Source organism: Mytilus californianus, unplaced genomic scaffold (assembly GCF_021869535.1).
Source record: "Mytilus californianus isolate M0D057914Y unplaced genomic scaffold, xbMytCali1.0.p SCAF_6, whole genome shotgun sequence".
Classification (NCBI taxonomy): Eukaryota; Metazoa; Mollusca; class Bivalvia; order Mytilida; family Mytilidae; genus Mytilus; species Mytilus californianus.
In genome coordinates, this window is record NW_026262712.1 from 23,549,648 (window position 1) to 23,574,734 (window position 25,087).

Genomic DNA, 25,087 nt, shown 5'->3' on the forward strand with positions numbered 1-25,087 from the left:
TAGACGGTTTTCGCTGATTTTATGTGCTTTCTTTACAAATGTTTACCCATTTTGAAAGAATTCAATCAGTAATATTTCAAATGTTAAATGAGATAAATGCATTATTTTTTCGATTTTCAGTTGTAGTTCATCGAGCCAGAGTTGTATGCAAAATTTTACTGAAATCTGTGACATAGTCCATTTACTGTAACCATTCCGTAAAGGAAAGAACGAATATATGGTACGTCATCGATTTTTTTACTTCGGTCTTTCTTTTGTTTCCGGTACGCAGAATACGTCGTCTGCATTTTAGAGTCTGACATATATCTTGGTCATTTTACAAATATTCTAAAGGTCATACTTGGTAATTCATGAATATCAAAGTCTTTAATTTCTTACTGCTTTTAGCTGCATATCCTGATACTGTTCTATGGCTTGCAGCGATGTTGTATACTAGTATACATTTCTTTAATAATGACTTTTCGCTCCTATATTTCAGTCCTATTTATTTGTGCACACAATCACCCCAATGAATGATCTATGATTTTTTTTACTTTATGGGTCGCGACATTTTTGGATTTTACTTCGGGGTCCCTGTCCATAAAAGTACGTTTTTTGTAATGATATTAAATATTTACTTCTTTACCTGTTGTAAGAAGTAATCGGTTGCCGAAAAAGGCCAAATTTTAATTATTTAAATGAAATTTTAATGGGACCCCTAAAGTAAAAGAGTGCAATAATGTCTTCTTTTACTTTAGGGGTCCTACAACCTATATATAGGTGGTTCTAATGGGACCTCTAAAGTAAAAGAGTGCAATAATGCCTTCTTTTACTTTAGGATCCTTTAGGGGTCCCACAACCTATTAGTCCAAATAATTCTGACGTCAGAATTATTTGGACTAACAACCTATATGCAAGCCAATATTATATAAACAATAAATACAACAGTATTATTAAAACAACAGCACAATGCATTTTAAATACGCTATATATTGTTGGACCCTCCATTTTTTAATAGTAATGTTAAAAAAAAGTAATGTTGGGACCCCTAAAGTAAAAGAAGGTCTAAAATATTTTTGAATTGAATTGAACAATCACCCCAAGACTACGTCGTAAAATTAAAACAAGTCCTGGCTAACAACAGGATGGCCACCGACTCTAACAAACAAGGTTGCGAATAAATAGGAAAAGTTTCTTTTAAGTACAAGCATCTAGCAAAATTAAGTAGCCACTGCTATTTGTTAAACAGTGCCGTTCAACAAGTTCACAAAAAACAAAACCAGAAGCAACTCATAACATGAAATCTCTAAATCGTAGATATTTGTGTGAGGCAAGTAAGTATTTTAAATTTTCAAATCATTAGAAAAAAGAACTTATATCCCTCGAGTCCTGTGATTTCGTTTGTTGGGTAGGTTTGTTAATTTCGTTAACATAAGGGGACAACTATTTGATTTTCTAGGGGGACAGAAGGATTTGATAAACGAATAACTTGGACTGGTAAGAACTGAAAATAAATAACTTTATACATGACCGGTAGGAAATGAATGTTCTGCGGGAAAAAATAAGCATGCGTAGCAACAAATGAAAATAAATGATCAATCAGTAATATATCCTGCCCCCACCCCAGAAAATCAAATGTCCGTTCCCTTAGGTTGAATGAACGGACGTACTAAACGAACGTCAGAAAGAAACTTCCCAAGTAGCTTTTTGAAATTATGATTCTATTTAGTATTTATGATATATTATTTTGTCTTACTCTTAAATATAAGATTTGATCTTGATCAAGACTTCTGAAAGTACATTTAACAGTAGAACGTCGGAAAAATGTATTTATAAATCACAAACGTAAACCGTAGCCAAACTATTCGATATTGAGTTTGTCAACCAATGGAAAATCAAAGCCAAGGGAACACACTACCAGAAAAAAGTCATAAAACATAATTTGATGCAGATGTAAAACAAAACTTGTTAGTTTTCTTGTTTTTAACCAGAATAACACTATAAATTTAGTGAGTCAAGAGCGTTTTTCTTATTTGACCTTCTGACAACAGGAATTATCAAAACAAAAACAAAATTAAAGTCAATGAAATCTAAATACTTGAGAAGCTGCATGATTAGAAAGGACATAAAAAGAATGGCAAAAACCGAATAAGTAAAGTTTGCCATGGGGAGATGAAACTCTATTCTTACTAGTGTAACTAAGTCATGATTGAACCAATATATATAATTGGAACCTTTTGATGTTCAAGGGCTTCTTTAACAAATTTGATGTTTGCTGTTTGCTTAGTTATCGAGAAGCACTTATAATTTACGTAAATGTAAACTTTTTTGAAAGAAAGTGTATGTAAGTTTTAGTTTTATATAGATTTATTACATTGCAGAAAGACTCTGAGCAAACATGTATAAATGTATTCGTAATACAGTTTTGGTGTTCAACATTTTATTTCTGGTAAGTATACTGTATCTTTTATCATTTTCAAACATAAACTGTACCAATTTCTTTGCACCAGATATATATTTCGTCAATTATGTTTCTTCAGTAATGCTCGAAGCCATATTATTTGAAAAGTCACAACATTATACAAAAAGTATATGTAAGCGAATGATAATCCCTTTCTTCATGATTAAGTACGAGCTCAAGGCTTAAATGATCTCTAAATTGGTTGTATTTAATTATTAGTTTCATTGTCAGTGCAATGTTTATATTTAATGCATGACTTTCTTTTTAGGCATTTCATTTATGGATAAGTTTTAGTGATGTAAGGACTTTCTTATTATTTGGGAAATATTTTAAAAAAATGAGTTATACATGTACATATAAGGTAGCACAACAGAACTAAGAAAAATATTAGGTAGCACAACAGAACTAAGAAAATGTAGGAATTGTATATGTTTCCTGATTGTGAGTATGAATGTAAATCATGTAATATTTTAGTGAGGAATTATCCTTTTTTTTAATTTACAGTTTAAATCAATTGATACATTTAAACTAAACAGCCAATATTTTGGTCCGGTTTTTAACATCAAATACTATTTAATTATATCAGGGAAATGTTCAAATAAAATGCCTTTAAAAGATTTTTAAAAGTTTAATTCCTGTTTTATTTTTTTTTTAATTTTTTATCGAAATATTGGATACAATACAATACAATACAATTTATTTACAACTTAGGCACACGTATGGTGCTACAAGAGGATAACAATTATACATTAACAATTACATATATACTTATACATTTACAAGCAAGACACACAATAAATAAATAAGTGATATCATACAATAAAACTGAAATATACCATATTTGGTTGATTTGTTTGCAAAATTCTCAATTGCAACGTGGATATGAAGTTATTGTAACATGCTATGAATTATGAAAATATTATTTCAATATGTCTTAGAAACATGCACACTTTTGTTAGCACTGGCACGTTACAGTGTGATAATAGACCAGTAAATTTCAATTGGGAAGGATTTTTTGTGTAATATGTAGGTATATATACCTTTCTCGTAAAGACATAATTTGTTCATTGGAACATACAAAAAAATAATGATATTCGTCACCAATTGTATTTGGAAATAACTATTCTTCCCAACCGATGATCCAGTGATCAAAGTTTTTGGAAAACTAAAGATTAAAGTTTTTTTTTTTATTTTAAAGCTGTTTTTTTTCTATTTTTGCAAATGCTTTGATATTGTTTCTTATTTAGTAATTTGAAGTTATTTATATTTTCATAATAATATTCACGGTACCAATTTTACTGCACAGTAAACTTTAACTTACTTTGAGTTTTTTGTTTGTTTCACAATTCAACTTTTAGTCAGTTTCAATCACTGTGTGATAAATCCTTTCAATCTGATAAATGTGCTTCGGGGTAGTAGTAACTCATTTATAGAAACTCTTTGTTTTGAACTGTCAATAGACCCAAATAATAGGATAATCCCTTACATAGAACATGATTTACATTCATTCTTCACAATTAAGAAGCATCAAATCCTACAATTTCATTGGTCGAGAGCACTTTGCTATATTCTAATGATTATAAGAGCTGATATAATCAAAAAGAACCAAAAGTATATATATGTGAGTTTTTGCTCTTTGTTGAAGGCCGTACCGTGAACTGTTGTTGTTCATAACCTTGCCCTTTGGAGAAGAATTATGTCATGGGCAATAGGCTGTCTATCGAAGTTAATGGCCGTGTATCATATATGCACAACTTTCTCTTGTAAAAAATATAAAATACAAATTAAGGAGACCGTAAGTTAAAAACGATTGTGTAATAAAGTAATTGATTTTCGAATACGAATAAAATGTGGAATTGCACGAATGGGATAGCACCCGAATGACACACGTGACGTAACTAAATTAGACATATCAAAAGGTATCACCAAGTATAAAACAGACTTGTGTACACTTTCTATAATGTTTGAAAAGTCTAAGACAATGATTAAGAACTGGACAGCCTGTAAACGTAATTTGTGTTTATGTTCAGTGTTGTTTTGCCTTTATTGTCACTTGCCAGTTACTTTTTTGAAATGAAAAGGAACTTAATTAGCTTACTCAGTAAGATTATGTAGTTTTGGTCTTAAATCAGTCATCGTCAACATATATTTTTTCAAATTGCATAAATCTGGACGTTTATGTGTAGGGATCTAGGTACGTTAAAATAAAAGGAACCCGGAAAACTGAGTGCTGATTTAAAAGGACAATACCCCAGTATTGGGGCTTTAATCATAAAAAGGGGAATTTTTCAGTTTCGGACAATAACTCGAAAATGCTTTGAACAGTTTTCATGAAACTTTGGTGACTGATTTATATCTATTAAAATAACTTAAATCTCCTTTTTTTTTTTATTTCTGATATGAAATTGAGGAGTTATTTTTCGAGGACTCTCTCGACCCGTCCTACATCCGTGTGGTTATGGTTTCCTCATTAATGGCGTCATTGTTTCCAGATTCCTGTCGGGACCTTTTAAAAGGGCGTTCATTTACAGTTTTGCTTCTATACGAATTTTGTTGGGCTTGACGTAGTAGAACATCCCTAAATTCAGTGCCGTTTGGTTTTGTGTTGACTGATACGTGCGGTTTCCCATTGATATATAATTTATCTCTTACCAGTTTTACTTTTTTACCCTCATTCTTGGCCTTCTTCATTACAGGGTAGAGTTCTTTCCGTTTTCTTTCAATTTCAATCGGGAATTGTTCGCTTATCCCAAATTGTTTCCCTTTCAACTTGAATGTATTTTTAAGTACATCTTCAAGCTCGTCTCTGCGGATAAATTTGGCTACAATAGGACGGGCTCCGTTTAGTCCGGGTTTTCCAAATCGATGAACGCTACCGAGATTTACTTTATACGGTATTTCAAGTTCGTTTATTAAAAAGTTCTGAATTTTCAATTGGCACGACTCTTCCCGCTGAAACGCTAACCCGGAGAATACTAGATTATCGCTCATGCTTCTGCATTTTAGATCTAACACTTCGGCTTTTAATTCCTTAATGGCCATGTTTGAGAATATTCCATTATCCTCCCCTATCGTCTCCATCCTGTCTTTTATCTGAGATATCTCTTCAACATTTGCTGAATATTTGTCAACCATAATATGAACGATCTGACCCATATTTTCTACACTTTCTTCGACTTTCCCATTGCGTTCTTGAATTTCGACAATTGTTTCCTCATTTGTCTGTACTCTTGTAGACAAATTTGACAGGCCTTCCTTTATACCATCGATTTTCTGTACTTCTTTCTCTATTTTCTCGATCCTATCCGTTAGAACTCGTAGCGACTTCAGGATTTCCATAAGGATAACTCTAGCATAAAGAAAGCTAAGTGGTTATATCTATAGTACCTCCTTGATAAAAGTAAAGAAATTTAAAAACAAAGTAATTGGTACAGTTTCATTTACCTTTCTTTCCCTTGTCTATCGTCTACGCCTCTTTTGTTTATCAACAATATTTAGTTAAATAACGAATTTAAGGGCCTTCATTAACACAAAAAAAAAACAAACATACTTGACTTTAATACATGTCATCTTCAATCAACTACTCCTGCCTATTTAACAGAAAGCAACCGAATTTTATTATAAGTATATACTTTTGAGAATTTTTTATTTCTAGGGAAAACACATGTTTTTGTAAAAGATTTACAGTAAGCAACTAATCTGTATTTTAGGCCTAAAATATTAAAATATTGTTATGGTAATATAAAATTGAATAGATATACTAACATGTTAAATTTTTTCTTGAGAAGGCTATATATTTCTTCTTTGTTAATTTCATTTTATGTTTATTTCAGCTCTGTGGACTAGGAGTTTTAGGAATAGGAGTATGGATCCGTATAGATATGGTTGAATTCGATGAGTTACTAGGAAAGTCTATGGTTCCTATTGCTGCTTATGTACTTATTGCCGCAGGAGGTGTTGTGATGCTGATTTCATTGGTGGGATGTCTAGGAGCGTTGAAAGGGCATAGAGTTCTGCTTGGTCTGGTCTGTATATAAAATACAATTAAAACATGACTGCATGTACTGTTATGAAATTGAGGAGTCACGGGAGACGTTCCATATTGAGTTGATATTGTTTCTTTAAACATTTAAAGCCATATTTCAATGGCAATTATTTTTTGAATATTTAGGGTGAAGTCAAATTGTACCATCAATCATGTAAATTCTAAAAGGGTATGTAAAGCATTAAGTTATTTAGCAATGAACAGTACGACACGTCATAATCCTGGGATCATAGTAATACTTGTTTTGATATTATCTGTAATATGGAGTCAAAGACTTGATTGATATTATGCATATTATGAAGTTTTGGGTTCCAGAACGGACCCCCCCCCCCCCCCCCCCCCCCCCCCTGTTTAGGTCACAATGTCACTCTTAATCAAACCATACAGTTCTAAACTGATCTAATTCTCAGTCATAAACATTTTTAAAGGTCACAGGTCTTTTCAAATGAGATTCAGATCGCCAGGTCGCATGACGGATTTGACCATGTTGGAGCAACGTATTTCATGTAGACCTGTTTATCTTTAAAACCACGTTAATTTTATCTGCCAATTTTATGCTCTATTATTGTGTGAGACTTTTTATGAATTAGTAACCGCCATTTCCAAAATCTTATTTTCTTTGCGTGTTTTATTTTTTAGAAATATGTATAATTCTTGTATATTTCTAGATATAAATAAGAAGATATGGTATGAGTGCCAATGAGACAACTCTCCATCCAAGTCACAATGTGTAAAAAGTAAACAATTATAGGTCAAAGTACGGCCTTCAACACGGAGCCTTGGCTCACACCGAACAGCAAGCTATAAAGGGCAACAAAAAGACTAGTGTAAAACAATTCAAACAGGAAACCAACTAGAGTTTATTTTATAAATAAGGCAATGTTTATGTTTCCAAGACAATAATAAAAATCGGACATATTTATCTGAATATTTGCTAATCTTAAAAACATATAATACCAACAAATAAAAACATCCAAGATGGCGGTCCATATACATTCTCAGTATATATCTGTAAAATTGTTAATTAACATAAGTTATAAGATATACAGCTGATGATTTATTATGTTTTTATTTCAGTATTTTATATTTATGTTGTTTATATTCATGATGGAGGGTGCTGCTGCTGTTATGGGGGCACTGTTCTATGATCAGGTAATGTGGTTTGATATCAGGACTAGTTGAAAAGGACTGCGGTTTATTATCTTTCACAAAGGTCAATTAGGTTACAACATGCTTCAGACAGTAGCGAATGAAACCGCATCGTTGCTCTTACTGCATTCTTTAGCTGATGTACAAAGTTCACCTTTTTTCTTATACCTTTAATGAATAGTAAATAAACTAACCGTAGACTAATTAACGGTTTGTTTGATTTTAAAATAATGGCTTTTTACTTCCTATTTTCTGCTTTGGTAACCATTACCTGCTAACACTTTATGTACAAATGTTTCTCTCTAATATCATTACATTTCTGAAGAACACATTTCTGTGTACACTTAATTCGCTGGATGTTTGATAGCTGATTCAATGTAATTTCTGTTTGGAAAATGGTTAAAATTTCAAGTTTGCATTGGCATCTTATATAATACAAACTTTTTAGCAATTTTCAGTGGTGCTTATTTTCATAGAAATTGTTCTGTATATCACAGTTTTAGTAGAGAACATTTAAGTTTAACCTATAAAAAAAAGGCATCAAAGAATGTGACAAATAATTTTGAATGTTCATGCTATCAAGTCAAATGAAATAAAAGGATAAAAACCCTGGAGAATTAATCAACTCAAAATGTCTATCAAAATGTAAAACGTATCATGCTAGAGGAAAATCTGTTGCTACTGGGTGCTATATATAAATGTTAAAGATACGAAATTTATCATACCATGTAAGGTTTTCGACCTTTGTTTTAGGCAAAACCGTTCATGTCGACATACGTGGAAACAGCCATGATGACGAAGTATGGAGATCCTGATTATGAACTGGTTACCAAGTCTGTGGATACACTTCATCAAAAGGTAACAGTTGAAAAACGAGATTTGTTTTTTCTGTTGTTTAACTCGGACATCTGTAGTTTTAACATGGTTTCGCAGTCTTAATTGAAGTCGTAAATTTAATAATTAACAGATAATAAGACAAAAAAATAAAAAAGTAAAAATGAAATATCAACTGACCAATGGCAATGGTTGACTGAGTCTGGAATTTTTAAAAACCGGTAGTTAAACCCATGATAAAGAGGGATATTCACTTGACTGTGCGGGATGTATAAATACGCAGTCACGTCTATTCGGAATGGCGGCGTAAAACCAGATAGATGCCTCGTGTAGGGAGGATGTCACGCTTTCTAGACGTTGAACTCTTGCTACAACTATTTGATGGGTCCATAGGTGAATTGCTACCAAAAAAACGAGGATGTTAACAACTCTTAAGTCATCGTAAAGCCTTGAACATGTCTGAATATCTAACATACACTATTTATCAAGTGCAAATCTACATTTATAGCCTTTCATTCTAGTCGAACTTACTATTATATTAATTGATAATCTGTATTCGTCTATGAAATATTCAGCAAACAATCAATCATGTTCTTCAATACCAACTCTCTTATTTCGTTGCCTATCATTTCATTTTCATTTATCTGTGTAAAAGAAGCTCGATAAAAGAAGCTCGGTTATACAACGGATGTATAAAAATTGAATTGGCTGATTGGTAAATTTTTTTTTCAGTTCAAATGTTGTGGCTTTGATGAACCAGAAGACTGGGATAATGCCACATCTTTCACCGGTGCCACAGTTCCTGTATCTTGTTGTAGAAACCAAAACCAGCCTTCCTGTAACACTGCTTACAACAGTACTAATATTTATGATCAAGTATGTCCGTTTTGAAGCCATATGGGGACCCCTAGATGTATATTTTGGTGAACTTACTTTATGGGGTTGCTGTCTCCTGGCATTAATATAACATCTTTTTATTTGAATATGTGTGTGAGAATCTATAGTTCTATGACTGAAGCAAAAAAGACAAAATTTTCATATATTACTTATTCCAATGACGTCATTCTCTGTATTAAGCGCTTCTTTCCAACTTTAAGAAATGAATCTTAGTTGTTTACGAATTCCCTTTCGATTTTAATGTAATGGTCACGGGATCGTGCTAATTATTATTTGTCAAATTCTTTGACTATTCAGCTGTCTACGCTTGAGTTAAACCATAAATAGTATACATGTATTTTTAAGTGAATAATATCATAATCCCGTATTTCAGCATTAAATGTATCTTGCAGTAAGTAATTTCTAACGATCGATTTTTAATACAACTCTATGTAACAATCTGGGTTTTTTGTTTGTAGGGTTGTGTAGACGCACTGTCAGACTGGATGACCGGTAACCTTATTTATTTACTTGGTGTAGCTATAGCTGTTGCCTTATTTCAGGTAAATTCTTTTGGGTATTGACAAGTATAGCATCGGGTTATTTATTTTTTACCAATAACAACTGGATGTTACTATAAATATTAGTTTCAGCAGTCTAGTAAATTTGAAAAAGGTACAATTTTTACATTTTTCTTTGTATTAGGAATACTATACAGTAGCAGCATCTGCTTGTATCAAACCAGTCTATTCCAGAAACTATTTAAAGGGGTGGGATTCTAAGATGTTTCACCTGGAAAAAAGTGGAATTCCAGTCATATCTTGCACGATTTTTAAGTAATATAAAAAGAAGATAAGTCGAGGTTTCAATCTGACAGCGGAAACGACCCCGTCTGTGTCCATCAGTTCAATTGTACGAAATAATTTCCATTTACATGCATATCATTTGGAAAAGGAATCTGTGCATATGACGGGTGTTAAAAATTAGGAAACTTAATAAAAGACAAGTATTCATTGTATGGAATGGAATAGCTGGAGAATTCAAGGCTTTCAGCAAAGACGCCAATATGTCAAATTAAGCTCAAGGAACAGTTAACGGGCTATGTTCCAGATTTTGGCTCGTTGAACTTTAACTGAAAAATCGAAAAAAAATGTATTTATCTCTTGTATTCTCTAAAATAAAGTTACTGATTAAATTCTTTCACAATAAATGTCATAGTCAATTTACTGTAACTTGACCCTTTAATCAGCCTTCTGTATTTCCCCAGTGTTACTTATATGATGATTAATCAACATAGATATATATATATATTCTTTCAGATACTAGGAATGGTGTTTTCTCTATGTCTGATAAAACAAGCTGGCGATGACAACTATGTTTAGAGTATTTTAAAAACTATCCATTATAAATAGCATATTTTTAATATTATGTTTGTATTAATTTACTTGTTATGTTATTAAAATGTTTTGCATATACTTATTATTTGAAATATATACATTGTAGTTGGTACCATTCTTTTATATTTGTAATGATTTGCAAACTTGCGTACATTGTAAAAAGGAGATGTGGTATTATTGCCAAGGAGACAACTATCCATCAAAGTTCTAATGAAGTGGATGTAAGCTATAGACAACCGGACTGCCTTCGACAATGAGAAAACCCCATACCGTTTAGTCGGCTATAAATGGCCCCGACATGAAAAATATGAAACAATTCAACTGAGAAAACTAACGGCCTAAATTCTTGACAAAACGATTCACGAAAAACAAATATGAAAGACCTGAACCAACGACAACCTCTGAACTACAGGCTCCTGATTTGGGACAGGCACATATAGAATATGGTGGGGTTAAACATTTGGTTGGATTGATGGATTGTTAATTTTTTTATGCCAAGTGTTAAATATTTCATTCATATTCAGGAATGTTAAATAAATTAATTGATAGGTTCTGGACTGAAACTTATACATAGGCCTTTACCATGTTTACGTGAAAAGAGTTGTGGCAAGAATTTATATAGTAAGTATAAGAATAAGAGTTTTATTATTCTAATCAAGAATCCATAAAGGGCATCATTTTACAACAACAATATGCACAATATAATTGGCAAAAAAACATTAACAAAAAACAAGAACCTAATATAATTCTATCATGTTATGGACAGGATCAGAGCCTAACACATCATGTGTCTTTATATAACTATTACAAAATATCTCATAATAATCAAATATCATTTATATATTATGTTTCCATCTGGATCTTATTTCTAAACACAGAATAATATAATTTCCTAGGCACATAAGAGTTGGTTAATGCTCATTTGTGAACAGCCAGAAGTATTTTTTATCCTTGGGTAATTCTTTAAAATTAGTACAAAAACTATTTACTTTATCCAAATAAAATACACATATATATTTTTATAAAGTATATAAATCCTTGGTTGTGGGAAAGGTCACCAACAGACCAATCAAACAGTTGTAAAATATTTTAACGTGGAGAGTTAGTGACACTGTACGAACACTGGGCATAATTAAATTATGAAAATAGATGTGGGGTATTACTTCAGTGAGACGGCAACCTCTAAACACAATATAACTAAGATGAATAGCAAAATATGGTCTTCAATAGAAGATGAAAATATGCAGTCCACAAAATATGTCATCAATGAAAAATCTTGTATAGACAAAAAAAAACACACTTAACCAGTGACGAAATTCATGATTTGAGCGTGACAGGATTAAACTAGACTAAGATTTTGGTTATAAACAATCCCGTTTTCATCTCGATCCATAGATTAAAAAATATTGCATAGTAGAACCTACATTCAGAATCAATTCAGAAAAAGCTTTAAAATAAAATATCGACATTACAAAACGACAAAAAAACACAAATGTACAGGAAAACAAACCTAGCTAGAAAGAAAACACAAGTATTTGATTTTCTGGTACATAAAGCATGTTTTCTTTTACCAGAGATTTATGATATTACTAGAAAATACCCGCGAAATATACTTTGGTTCATAATTTGAAGATATATAGTTTTGGTGTAAACGAAATACCACCACTCAATATGACACCCAAAAGAATAGTCATTCCGACAAAAACTTACCAATCTTGATCGCATGTTCTTTTTGTTGATGAAATTTCTTGTTTGCAACATTCTATTAGAACCCTGAATCCTTTCGGTGGAACAATATTTTTTGCGCCCCCATCAAATCCTGGATCCGCACCTGATTTCAAGAGTTTCCGTGCTCAGAACCACCCCTATATATGAGTGGGCTGAACATTTTATGCATTAATATGAATGGGGGGAGGGGGGGGGGGGGGTGTCACTTTCCAGCCGCACTTCTGTACCCATTTTTAACCGAAGTAATCCCTCCACCCTTTTCATGTTGAATTACTGCGGTTCCCCGGAAGGAAAAGCTCTTGACGTGTAAAAATCTGTTGTTAAATTGCGTCAAGGGAATGTGTATCACAAAGTGTTTCAGTGTAAGGTCAATCCGCATCTGATTTCAGGTGTTTTCGTGCTCAGAACCCATATATGAGTGGGCTGAAAATTTTATGCATTAATATATGAAGGGGGGGGGGGTCACATTCCAATTTGGTTGTATTGCTGTCAAACCTATAGTGTTTTCAGAAATAGTAAAAAAAAACTACAATTTTCAGTTTGGATAAAATACAGATGGAGTATGAAATCTTGATTTTAGGTATTTTCTAGTTTTTCAGAAGTTTTTTCTTGCCTGTACCCCATAACCTTTCTTTTTCAGTTTGAAATTAGATTGCTGCTTAAGCTTAAGTTATTTGTTTCATATATGTACCGACAATGAATAAAGCCTCTTTGAGTCTATGTCTATGCACGAGTTTGTACGATAGGTCGTGTAAACGAACACTAGTATAAATAATTCACAATAGTGTCCAATGTATATAAAATCTAACAGAAGAATCATTTATATTTATACAAGTACCTAATACTTAATCTGGTTAGGATAATTTTAATCTGTCCTCACCTTATCCGTATAAACAATTCATTAACAAACTTTTAAAAGATAACATGAAACAACTTAGGCCAAAGCAAGTATAAATAACTCATCAAATATATCAGGCTTGTAATTTTGTACGTCAGACGCGCGTTTCGACTACAAAAGACTCATAAGTGACGCTCGAATAAAAAGTTAAAAGGCCAAATCAAGAACCTTGGGGACCCAAATTTAAAGGTTTTGCCAATTACAGTCCTTGGTAGAAAAATCAATGAATGCTGGACTGTTCAAGAATATTAATTATTTTTTTACGACCTTACAATGTAGCAGTTCGAGTGGCAACATCACCTCATCCGCCTTAAAAAAAAACATTTGAGAAGTATTGTTATAAATACATTTGTACAAAACACTTTCTGTATGTCTTATGGGGAATCATACCAAAAACATACATAGGCGTCCTTGTCAAACAAACGACTTCCAATTACTTGAATGGACCAAACCCACGTTGGCTATACTAAATTTACTCGAAAACTAAGCCTTTTCGTATAATAATCCTGCAAGTTATAACAAAAAAACAAACTGGTCGATTTTATGCTATAAAATGAGATATTACGCACCCCCAAGAATCTGCCACTAAAACCTTACCCTACCCTAATATTAATCCTCACCATAATTTCATGATTTTCATGAAGGTAAAAGACCGTATAGAAAAAAAACCAACCCAATTTTTCTAAATGTACTAAACCAAAAAATTACACGAACTGGATTCGTTTTGCGAAACTGTGCAGCAGAAACAAATGCTTGATATAGTAATGAAATTGTCAGTAGAGGTTACACATACATTAATTGTAGAAGTCCATACACAAAACTTCTGTTAATGTGAAATGACCTGTAAAGTATAACAAGACATCTCAAAAATTGAATATTTTGGTTTTGTTTCATTTTTTGACTGGCCTAAAAATTATCAGGACTCACTTTATTTTGAAAGTGGGAGATTTTCATTGAGTGCTCAGTGTTGACAAGTGATACAAAACGTCATTACCTGCAAATTATCTGACGAAGTTAGGATGTGTATCTTTAAAATGACTTTTAAATGGATTTAAATGAATCAACTTCTGACAAAAGTGTATAAAAATTTCTGTGTTTTATGCAAAAAGACGTTTTTTTGTTACACAGAAGTAATACATCGTTTGCACTTATAAAGCAAAATATCTCTTCAATACTAACATTATTGTTCGTTCAGTGTTTTGATTTGAGAACCAATAAGTATTGGAATAGATTTTTTTCTTCTCTCTCTCTTTTCTCATCTTACATTGAATATTGTGCCAATGTTTTAAGCTGAAAGAATGAATCTCTCCAACAAACAGCGATACTAAGGACTTCAGTAAAAACTATGATTTTCATTGGATTTTGATATTTTGTGATATTTTTTTTCGAGCAATTTGAGATTTGTTGCAATATTACTGATATTCGTATGTTTCAAAATATGACAAAACTATGACAGGGTGTTGTAGTTATAAGTGTGTGAAGAGGTCTGTCATCTTCTTCAACGTATTCTTTTGGGTATGTATCTATATATATATAGCAATCTAATTAAGTAAATGTAGAATTAATTATAAGGATTTTGATTACATGCAATTAAAGAATCAATAACAGTACCAGCAATTAGATTGTGTACTGTCACCACATGTAATTTCAAAACTGTTACTCCCTTTAATGCTTTGATATAGATTCAAGATTCAATAGTTTATTAAAGTCTCACCACATACATACAAGTATAAACACATTATAATATCAAGTACACAATATAAAAATTTAGAATGCATGTGCCATTCTTAAAAGAACTATGAGAGACTGTTATATACAATTATAAAACAACAGAATTAAAACATAATTTTGTTATTTACACAAAACATAAAAGTGCAATATCACCATGCACATTCAGGGATAAATAGATATAAGAAGATGTGGTATGAGTGCCAATGAGACAACTCTCCATCCAAGTAAAAATTTATAAAAGTAAACCATTATAGGTCACAGTACGGTCTTCAACACGGAGCCTTGGCTCACACCGAACCGTAAGCTATAAAGGGCCCCAAAAAATCACTAGTGTAAAACCATTCAAACGGGAAAACCAACGGTCTAATCTATATAAAAAACGAGAAACGAGAAACACTTATGAACCACATCAACAAACGACAACTACTGAACATCAGATTCCTGACTTAGGACAGGTGCAAACAAATGCAGCGGGTTTAAACGTTTTAATGGTACCAAAACTTCACCCTTTTTCTGAAACAATAGTGTAACATCACAACATAGAAAGACACACTATAAAAATAAAACCTGTTACATGTACATAAAAAAAAAATAACAATGATTTTTTTAACAGTATAAGATACTATTTCGTCGCAATAAAATATTATGGCAGGTTTTGGCAACAGAACTACAAACATTTTCATTTTTAAACAAAAATATAAATTTTTCATCATCTGACAAAGTTAAAAACATATTATTATGTTGAATTATATCAATAAATAAAGACTGCCTTAAATCTTCATATAATGGACATGTTAACAGTACATGTTTTTCATCTTCTATATCATCACAATTGAAACATAATCTTTTATCTAAATCTAATCTTTCGTAACGACCAGTTTCAATTTTTAAAGGTGCTACTCCACATCTAAATTTCGCATATGCACTGCGATATCAAATAGGTATATTTTGCAACAAATATTGTTCAGAAGGGTATGAAAATTTAAACAATTTATAAGTTCTCAACTTATTTCCTTGACCATAAGAATCAAGCCTTGTACTCCATTCAGTTTTATAATTATCAAAAATATTAACTTCTAACTGATAAATTATATTTTTATCCAGTATATAATCATCTACATTACAAAATCTGTCCATATTGTAAAGTTTCAACATATCTATAACTTTATAACTCCAATTTTTAATTTTATAACTACTTTTTCTAATTGACCATATAAATACTTTATAATTTATCCTGTCTTTATCCATTTTTGTACATCTTGCCCAGTGTCTTAAAATGTTAGACCACTGTTTAACATATGGAGGCTTCCAACCCATGTCACCTGAAACAGCATCATTGGGGGTATACTTTCCAACTCCCATATAAAATCTCATGGCTCGGTTCTGAACTGCTGAGATGCAGGAGAACTCACTTGTACCCCAAATAGCTGAGCCGTAATTGATGACTGACCAAACTAAAGTGTCAAACAATTTGGTAAAAAGATATACGAGCTAAGATGGCGTGATCTTTTAAAATTGACGTATCATCGTCTGCCTATTTAATAGAGAATATTTTAAGCTTTAGTTTACTTTACTGAATTATTTTTTAACAAGAAACTCGTGTTTTATTTACCAATCGTGGTGTGGAAAGTAATTTTTTAATGTTTTCTTTTTTGCCTTTTGCGTCGCACATAACTTTAGTTGTATAGTACGCCTACCCATTGCTACTTCTAAATTAAAGCATTAGATTTCAAATTGAATTTGTATTACATTTTCTTATGACAGATTCTTTACCGAGATGCCCCAATCTGTAGGGCCAAATTCCCAAAAATTTATATCACTCCAGGGCTGTTATAAAAACGTCTTTGATTCTTTACTTAAATTCATCGCTCCGTGTGTGTACTTTAAAGTTCTAACAATAAAATGGCTTATTTCTAAAAATATTTCCAAGTTAAAAATGTCTAAAAGATAACTCTAAACCACAAATTTCGACAGATTATGGCAATTGGTTTTAAACAAAAATATATAAGAAGAACGTTTTTAACACAAAAAAAAAATCCTGCATGTTATCAAGTATCTTGAAATGGGGACAGATTAAAAATATTAGAACATGCAAATCATAAGAACGTGGTGGCTTCAATTCACGTGACAACTACTGAATCTGTTGCATTGGAAAATTATTAGGGAGAAGACACAAGACCGAAAGGCAAAAAGGGATAGAGCTAACGTTTATTCTTTAAAAAAAAAGAAGGCAAAATAAGCAGATTAGATGTATTATCCGGTGATCTTTCATTGAAAATAAATTGCTTACGCTCTACACATGACTACAATGTTCACCACTCGCGAATCTTACTGTCGACATCGTGCAAGAGCAGACATGATTTGAATAAAGCAACAATGATACTGAATATATGTTTGCATATACAAATTCGCATAACAGCAAACTTTCTAAAATGTGGTTTTTACCTTCGGATATGGAAAAGGGTGTCTTCTAAATGTTTTTGTGACGCCTGGCAACTCCATTTTCAGCCCCAATGTTTATATAATTTATGAGTATATATAGCTCCCAGGAGGACAAACACGTCAAATTGTTTATATACCGGTTAAAAGATAGGGTGTTGCTAGAGGTCTATCTAAATCTTAATTACTGTTTATGTAACATAAAGAAGTTTGACATTTGAAAACGTGCAGACCTACGGTATTTCCTTAAAATATTTGATAGACATCCTAGGCTTCTAATGAATCTTACTAAGTCAGCTAACACAGAAGTGTTAGTTAATAGACGGAAATGTGTACGTATTGCCCATTAGATAAATCCCTCTTGTGAATAAATTTACCAAAAATTGATCTAAAGTATAAGAATAAACTCAGTAAGGACGCTCGAATAAAAAAAGGTAAAAAGGCTAAATAGAGTACGAAGTTGAAGAGCATTGATTTCTACTGCTTGCATGCACTGCGTGTGCACATGAAGCCAGGCCATTGGTTCAAAATAACTGCATCTGTATTATATTCGATAGAGTGTCTTCGACACGTATTCATGAAGTTTTATTTATCGGAATATTCAAAAAGAAACTGGTTTGAAATAGAAATGTTCCATTAGATGTTGAACCAGTGTTTTGATGGAATGAAGTTCAAAGTTGAAGAGCATTGAGATATACTGCTTGCATGGACTGAGTGCACATGGATCCAGACCATTGGTCCACAATAACTGCATCTGCATTATATTCCATAGAGTGTTACGACACGTATTCATGAAGTCTTATTTATCGGAATATTCAAAAAGAAACTGGTTTGAAATAAAAATGTTTCATTAAATGTTGAACCAGTGTTTTGATGGAATGAAGTTCAAAAGTTGAACTGTCAGTCTCCATATCATCAGCCAAAAAAAAAAATCCGAGAACGTCCAAGTATTTTAATTATATATCTTATTCGCCCAAATTACACTCATAGGAGAGTCACGGGAATTACATATAATCATTACAATTTAAAATAACAACATCATCATCATGTCGTTTACATAAAGTAAACTGAAATATTAAACACAAAACACAACACATGACCTCAAGTGCCTCCTATCATTAGTCCCATAAACTGTTTAATAGAGGAGCCCTTACGATTTCATTTGCTGGCTAGTAGTTGGATTAAGAATATATTTGATTTTATTGCCAGAAAAATCTTTACATTGGGTTTTTAAGATAAAAAGGACATGTCTAAAATCATTATTTAATAGAAAAGGTAAACACCATGGGAACGACAAAGTTGTAAATTGAATAAATGGTCCCGATGGACACTGGACGACGACCTTTTTTTTTTAAAAATATTTGCCTTGTTCCATAACTAATGTAATGTTTGCTGTAAAATCTAGTTTGATATCAGAAACATCCAAATTAAAGAAAACCATGAATTATGAATCGTTTTATATTTTAACCAGCTGTCATTTTTAGTTCACAGGACCTGGCATTTTAAGCCTGGGGACGTGGTATATGTTGAATATAAAGATATACTCCCCGATAGTGGACAAAGGATTGTACATTATTCCGGCTTACGTTGTCATGGCAGCAGGGGTAGCGGTAACTCTGTTTGGGATTGTAGGATGTTTAGGTGCCATCAACGATAACAGGTGTATGATATCTTTCGTAAGTTGTTTATCAAGGCTTCAAAATGAGGCACAATTGCGCTTTGAATCGCCTCGGTAGTGCTCGCTTCGAGTGCGATAGGACGTGGTTTAAACCCAGACTGGTTCGTCAATCTAGACAGACTTTAATATTGGTATTGCCGTTGAACAGTTATGGATCAATCAATCAATCAATTACTCTCCGCTAAGTAAAAATTTTGAAAGTTTCAAGACAAAATATAGAAAACGATGTACTTAGCGAACAAGATGATCGGAAGTGCGGCGATTATATATCGATGATAAAAGATGGTAAATACAAGGACCAAGGGTGAAAGTTGATACAAAAAAAAAATATAGAAAAAGAAAAGTAGAAAATGTAAATAAAACCGTCTTATTTTGTGAAATATCTAATTAGTTACTTGATGAAAACACTAGATTCGAGTTAACAATGATCTTGTGGATAGACTGAAAATATTAGAACATCGTTATTCTCATATGAGCTTATTTTTTAATAGCACGCGAGTTAATATAGATTAGAATTTTAATCAGATTGCAGAATCTATTGCTTTGAATAACTTTCTGAGGGGATGGAATTTTATAAGGGACGATCAGAGACCGGCTTGAAATTAGGAGGTCAAATATTTCTTTGAATCAGGGACAAAATGATCGAAAAAATCCTACACCAATTATGGCCAACCTAATTTTATGAGAAAAAAAAACTCTTATTTTTTTGTGAAAAATGACTTAAATCGGGATTAATGCAATATTGCACTTCAAATTCTAAAAAAAACTTCTTTTGGTTTAGCTGTTTCATTGGCGATTTTCAGTTTAGATATTCATAACTTTGTCTGAAGGGCGGTTTATGTTGCGGGAAACCAAACTTTCATTTGAAAATAATAGATATTATTATAAAAAAATCAACCGATTCTATAGCCATGAGCGATCGAGTACACAGAACACTACTGAAATTTGTCGTTTACCATCTTCTTTCTTTTATTTCAGTTTTTTACTTTTGTATTGATTGCATTTGGATGTGAAGTTTTCTCCACTGTCAAGTCATTCTTAGTTTATGACAAGGTACGTGTTTAGATGACAGAGTTTTGACATCGGTAAACAACACAGTTATCGTCAGTAAAACATCCGATCCACCTTAATGCATTAAGATCTTAAATCTGCAGTTAATCTTTTCTAATTAAAAAACAATGACAAAGTCGGCAATTAAGGCTTTGGAAATGTTTGACTGTTACGGTATTACTCATTACAATGCTTACATTTGTCATTGGTTGGGACATCCTGGTAGGGAATAACACGCTTTTGGTATGTGGAATATAGGGGGAGTTGATATGTCAGTTATAGTTGTTAAAACAGTGGGATCTGGGGAAAAGAAGGAAAAAAGTGGGAAGTGGGAAAAGAACTCCAAAAAAGTGGGATGTGGGAAATGAGCACTCCATTTATCCGTTTTCTCATCTACAATTTTGCACTAATTTTATGCAACCGAGATACAACTCTTAACATTTTGAATTTGCAGTTAAATTATGATTTAAGTAATGAAAAGATTACCTATAAGATATTGTATAAACAGATTGATACATGGCCTTTTCCATATCCGTCCGGGTATCACCCCGAGACACCCCACATCAGCCCGAGACGAATGTCTAGGGCTGATATGGGCCAATGGATGATACCCGGACCGACATGGAAAAGGCCATGTATTAATCTTTTTTCCTATAGTACCGATGTACGAACGTACTCAGGCTGATAATCCCATATCAGCCGGACCACGTGACGTTACATAGGGCTGATATAGGGTTATCAGCCTGGGTCACGGTGAATTTATAGCTAATTTACTTCCGCTCGTTACATATAACCAAAGACTATCATATTAATACTAAGTGTATGATAGAACATAGATGTATACATCTATGGATAGAATAAGATAATAATTTTCACTGAATACTGATCACGTCAACGTCATCGGAGAAATTTTTCATTATCAAATTATCATAACTCATATCAAGTTAGGATCCACAACTTCCTATTCAAAATTACGAATATGATTATTCATCATTGCCATTTTTATGCAAATAATTTAATGTCTTACAAATAAAAAATAAACCACGTAAAGAGAAGGCGTAGAGATAAAGCGAAAAAAAAAAGAAAGAAGATAAATACAATATACGAAGAGTATATCTTGGATTTCGTGTATATTTTAGGTTTCATCGTCCATAGAAATGAGATTAGAGTATAGTATGAAATACCTGTATCACTACAACACAGAACATTCTGATGTAATCAACAGCATACAAAGAGAAGTAGGTACATACTACACCTAATCTAAATATACCACCGAAGGAAACTTTGCTTTTACAGTTGACATAGTAGTAGATATTCATTTATTGATTCGCGCAAGGTACCACTACGTAGTGTCGACGTTAACTGTTCAAGAAAAAAATTGTTTTTTTTTTTATAATATTTCTTAATATTTATTCTTATTATACCATTACGTTATTTAAATCGTGTGTTATCAACATCTTATTGATCGTATATATATTCATATTTCCTACACATTCCAACAAATATAATCTGTCTTGGATTATGTTCATCATATACTCAGTATGTCCTTAAAAAGAAATGAATTGTTAATATAACATGATGAATGGTTGAGTTGGTGTTTAACGTTCAATGGCAAATAATTTAATTTTGGATGTAACACGTCTTCTGATTGGCTGAAAGTTTGTTGTCTATCAGCTCAAAGACATAATTTTGTCATGTGACCGTGACGTCTTTAACGTTTTTTTTTCATGATTTACTCCCTCAAAAATGGAATTTAGAATTAAATTATAAGGACTAACTAGAATATGTTTTCTGTCTATATATACCCTAATAAATGTGGTTCACATTTTTAAAAAACCAGCTACGCGGGTTATTCAGTGTGCACCACATTTTCATAGACAGAAAAAATATTACAGTCATTCCTTAAATGTAACATGCATATTAGGAGAAGAGTATGTGATGTGAATATGAACAAGACCGACACCCTGACCCAGATTTATAACGTGATAGTTCACAAGGTAACTTTGCAAAGGAAGATTTTTCACTATAAATGCCCAGACACATAACATTTCTACTCCAAGTCGTGGAAATTAAGTATTTTGACTTCCTGAAGACTTTCATTTTTTAAATCAAAACTACATCCCTCGTTATATCAAACCATCAATACTAAATGCATAGTCTTGAATTGTGTAATCTGATATGAATGTCTGTTTTAATAATTTTCTTAAAATTTCAGCTGAATTGTTGTGGTCTTCATAAATACAGTGACTGGCAATACTATCGTTACTATAGAGATGTCAGTCTAGCTGTGGCGAGAGGGAGAGAGACGGTTCCAATCAGCTGTTGTCGAGATACAGCCGGTACTTTATGCAATGTTGGAAATAAAGTACCACGTGATTTAAGAAAGATATATACAAAGGTATATGTCAGTTATTTGTATATATATAGTGCCATCAAATTATCACTTATTGTGTGTCGCCTGTTTGATAGTATGTCTAAGTTTCTCATTTGTGCAAAGTCATACAACTATAAGCTTGTTATTCATAGAGTTGTTTTGTGTCATTGTCCACAAATATCGGTTCACTCGAATACTGTATATGATAAAAAAATATATCTAATGGAATATATCTAATGAAATTGTGTAGGTATGCTTTGAAATATGCTGAACATCTGTTTTATTTACCATTTTCCGTTGAATTTCTTTTGTTTTCTTCTTTTTATACATCTTGCTATCATACTGCACACTTTTTTTAGTTAGATATTTCATAAATTTCCCACACCTAACCAATGGAAATACTTGCAGAGGCAAACTTAAGCATGATTAGATAATCTGTAAATTAATTACCAGAGTAATAGATATTATAGGAATGATCAAATATAATAATTTGGTGTTTTCGGTTGTTAAAAAAGTTCAATAAAACCCATTATACTGTGATATTTACATTGACTAGCTTAATTAATTACAGTTTATTTCAGGGTTGTCAGACTGCCCTTGAAAACTGGATACAAAGTAATATGCTTATTTTTGGATGGACCTGTTTTGCAATGAGTTCTGTGCAGGTTTGTAATACATACATCTTATTTTGTAAAGAATATTAGACTGTTTTGACTTTTGAATACTTTTGATTCCTATACATATATTGACAAACTTATTTAGAAAAAAAATACAGAAATAACAACCAATGGATTATACGTGAATGATTTACTTGTATCATAGCAATTTTACTTGGGTCGATATTAAATGTTTAAAAGGAAAATATGTCATAGCAGTTATAACAGTAACTGAAAACTTACTATATTTAAAAAGCTATATATTTTTTTAAATTGCCAATGATTCTGGAAAGGGTTATTATTTTTAGCATTTCTTCGCTGAATATTAAATACGATCCTTTCGATACTTTCCTGGAAGAAGAGTAACGAACGAGATTTACATTATTGAATATAACCATATATTTCACAAGTTTAACCTTTACGAAATGGTACGGGATGCATCGCAGTATCATAAGTTGCGCATTGACATAGTGTCTACTTCTGACCAGTTATCGATGGACTCAGATGTAGATTAGATAGGTTTCAGGTTGACTCTGGGCACTGTTTGGACAGATTTCTGGTCGAATAAGGGTTCCCTTTCAAGAAGGTTTTTGGTTGAATAAAGGTTCATGTTTTACAAGGTTTTTAAGGTTTTCAATTTTCTCTCTGAGGAAAACTAGCTGGTTTGATGAAAATTGCATTTAGACAGGTTTCTTATTTGCATAGGTCTCTGTTAAGAAGGCTTTTTGATTAACTCAGATTATACGTAAAAGATCTTCATTTTCTGCGCATGATTGCCTTATGTGGTTAACATTTGAAAATGTTTTAATAAAAAAAATGAATTTTATTTTTGATGTACTTTTTCAGATACTTGGAATGGTATTATGCTGTTGTTTCTATAAAGCAATGAAAGATACAAGAAGATAACACAGCGAAACACCACTGACAGAATAGAACAATTATTGTGTTATTTATCCTTCTACACACTGTAAAAGGAGTAGGTTCGATAACACCCTTAAACGGCCCCTATTTCTAGCTACAATTTCAAATTAGGATTTATTGACCAATATCACAATGAATCATAGCTAATACAATGACTAGATAGAAAATATGTCTTTTTGTTGAAAATTTACGTACTTGCGTTCTTTTCATAATGTCACAAATAGCACTCATTTTGATTTTCAACGAAAACGGGTAAATTTCCAATGATTTTTTGGACAGGAAACATAGAGCGCATGCGTCGACAAAAAAGCCTTTTTAACAAAATGTTTTTTTATCACATTTTACATATCTGAATTGAATATTTAGTTTGTCGACGCCTGCGCTCTATGTTTCCTAGGCCTTAATTTGGTTGAAATCTGGACGATTTGGTCAAATTTCGCAAAAATCTCTGTTTTTGACCAATTTGGGATGTAAAAATCAACGCTTTAAAACTAAAACTTTGACAAAAAAAGTTCTATTCAACTTTCTCACATGTCTTTTTATCACTTTAAAACATTTATTATCTTGATACTTAAACTTTAAACTTAATAATCGGGGCCAAATATGACCCTTACCGAACTTACTCCTTTAGGGTCCATAGAGGATCATATAGCCAAATTGGAATGTCCTGCATAAATAGAACTATTTTTTATTCAATATAAGAGCAGATATTGTCATTACTTAGCTTGTTTTTCTCATTTTATAATTTGTAATAATTTAACACAATACTACAAAGGAAATTACCTTAGAATCACGAACAGTGAATGAAATGAAGGCTCTAACCACTCTTTTAAATGTCACAAGTTACTCTAATTTGATGCCATGTCAGTCA

At 32.2% G+C, this 25,087-nt stretch overlaps 2 protein-coding genes across 2 annotated transcripts; both read left to right on the forward strand.

Annotated features, from left to right (window-relative positions):
* The first annotated feature begins 262 nt into the window (after nucleotides 1-262).
* Nucleotides 263-10,760, forward strand: LOC127704899 (CD151 antigen-like). The gene is made up of 8 exons (XM_052209133.1): nucleotides 263-343; nucleotides 2,361-2,428; nucleotides 6,274-6,465; nucleotides 7,563-7,637; nucleotides 8,388-8,492; nucleotides 9,201-9,344; nucleotides 9,824-9,907; nucleotides 10,664-10,760. The coding sequence occupies exons 2-8, from the start codon at nucleotides 2,378-2,380 to the stop codon at nucleotides 10,724-10,726; spliced, it is 714 nt and encodes a 237-aa protein (XP_052065093.1). The 5' UTR covers nucleotides 263-343; nucleotides 2,361-2,377; the 3' UTR covers nucleotides 10,727-10,760.
* A 6,115-nt stretch (nucleotides 10,761-16,875) lies between these two features.
* On the forward strand, nucleotides 16,876-24,846 carry LOC127705544 (tetraspanin-3-like). Its single transcript, XM_052209870.1, has 7 exons — nucleotides 16,876-16,887; nucleotides 19,022-19,213; nucleotides 20,194-20,268; nucleotides 21,405-21,503; nucleotides 22,481-22,663; nucleotides 23,221-23,304; nucleotides 24,142-24,846. The coding sequence occupies exons 1-7, from the start codon at nucleotides 16,876-16,878 to the stop codon at nucleotides 24,199-24,201; spliced, it is 705 nt and encodes a 234-aa protein (XP_052065830.1). The 3' UTR covers nucleotides 24,202-24,846.
* The last annotated feature ends 241 nt before the right edge of the window (nucleotides 24,847-25,087 follow it).

Excerpts from the sequence above, each read along its gene's own strand:
- LOC127705544 (XM_052209870.1), top strand. Across the intron at positions 20,269-21,404 it reads CATTCTTAGTTTATGACAAG|GTTTCATCGTCCATAGAAAT; the intron begins GTACGTGTTTAG and ends TGTATATTTTAG. Across the intron at positions 23,305-24,141 it reads TTGCAATGAGTTCTGTGCAG|ATACTTGGAATGGTATTATG; the intron begins GTTTGTAATACA and ends GTACTTTTTCAG.
- LOC127704899 (XM_052209133.1), top strand. The coding sequence starts at position 2,378 with ATGTATAAATGTATTCGTAATACAGTTTTGGTGTTCAACATTTTATTT. Across the intron at positions 7,638-8,387 it reads GGGCACTGTTCTATGATCAG|GCAAAACCGTTCATGTCGAC; the intron begins GTAATGTGGTTT and ends CCTTTGTTTTAG. Across the intron at positions 9,908-10,663 it reads TAGCTGTTGCCTTATTTCAG|ATACTAGGAATGGTGTTTTC; the intron begins GTAAATTCTTTT and ends ATATTCTTTCAG.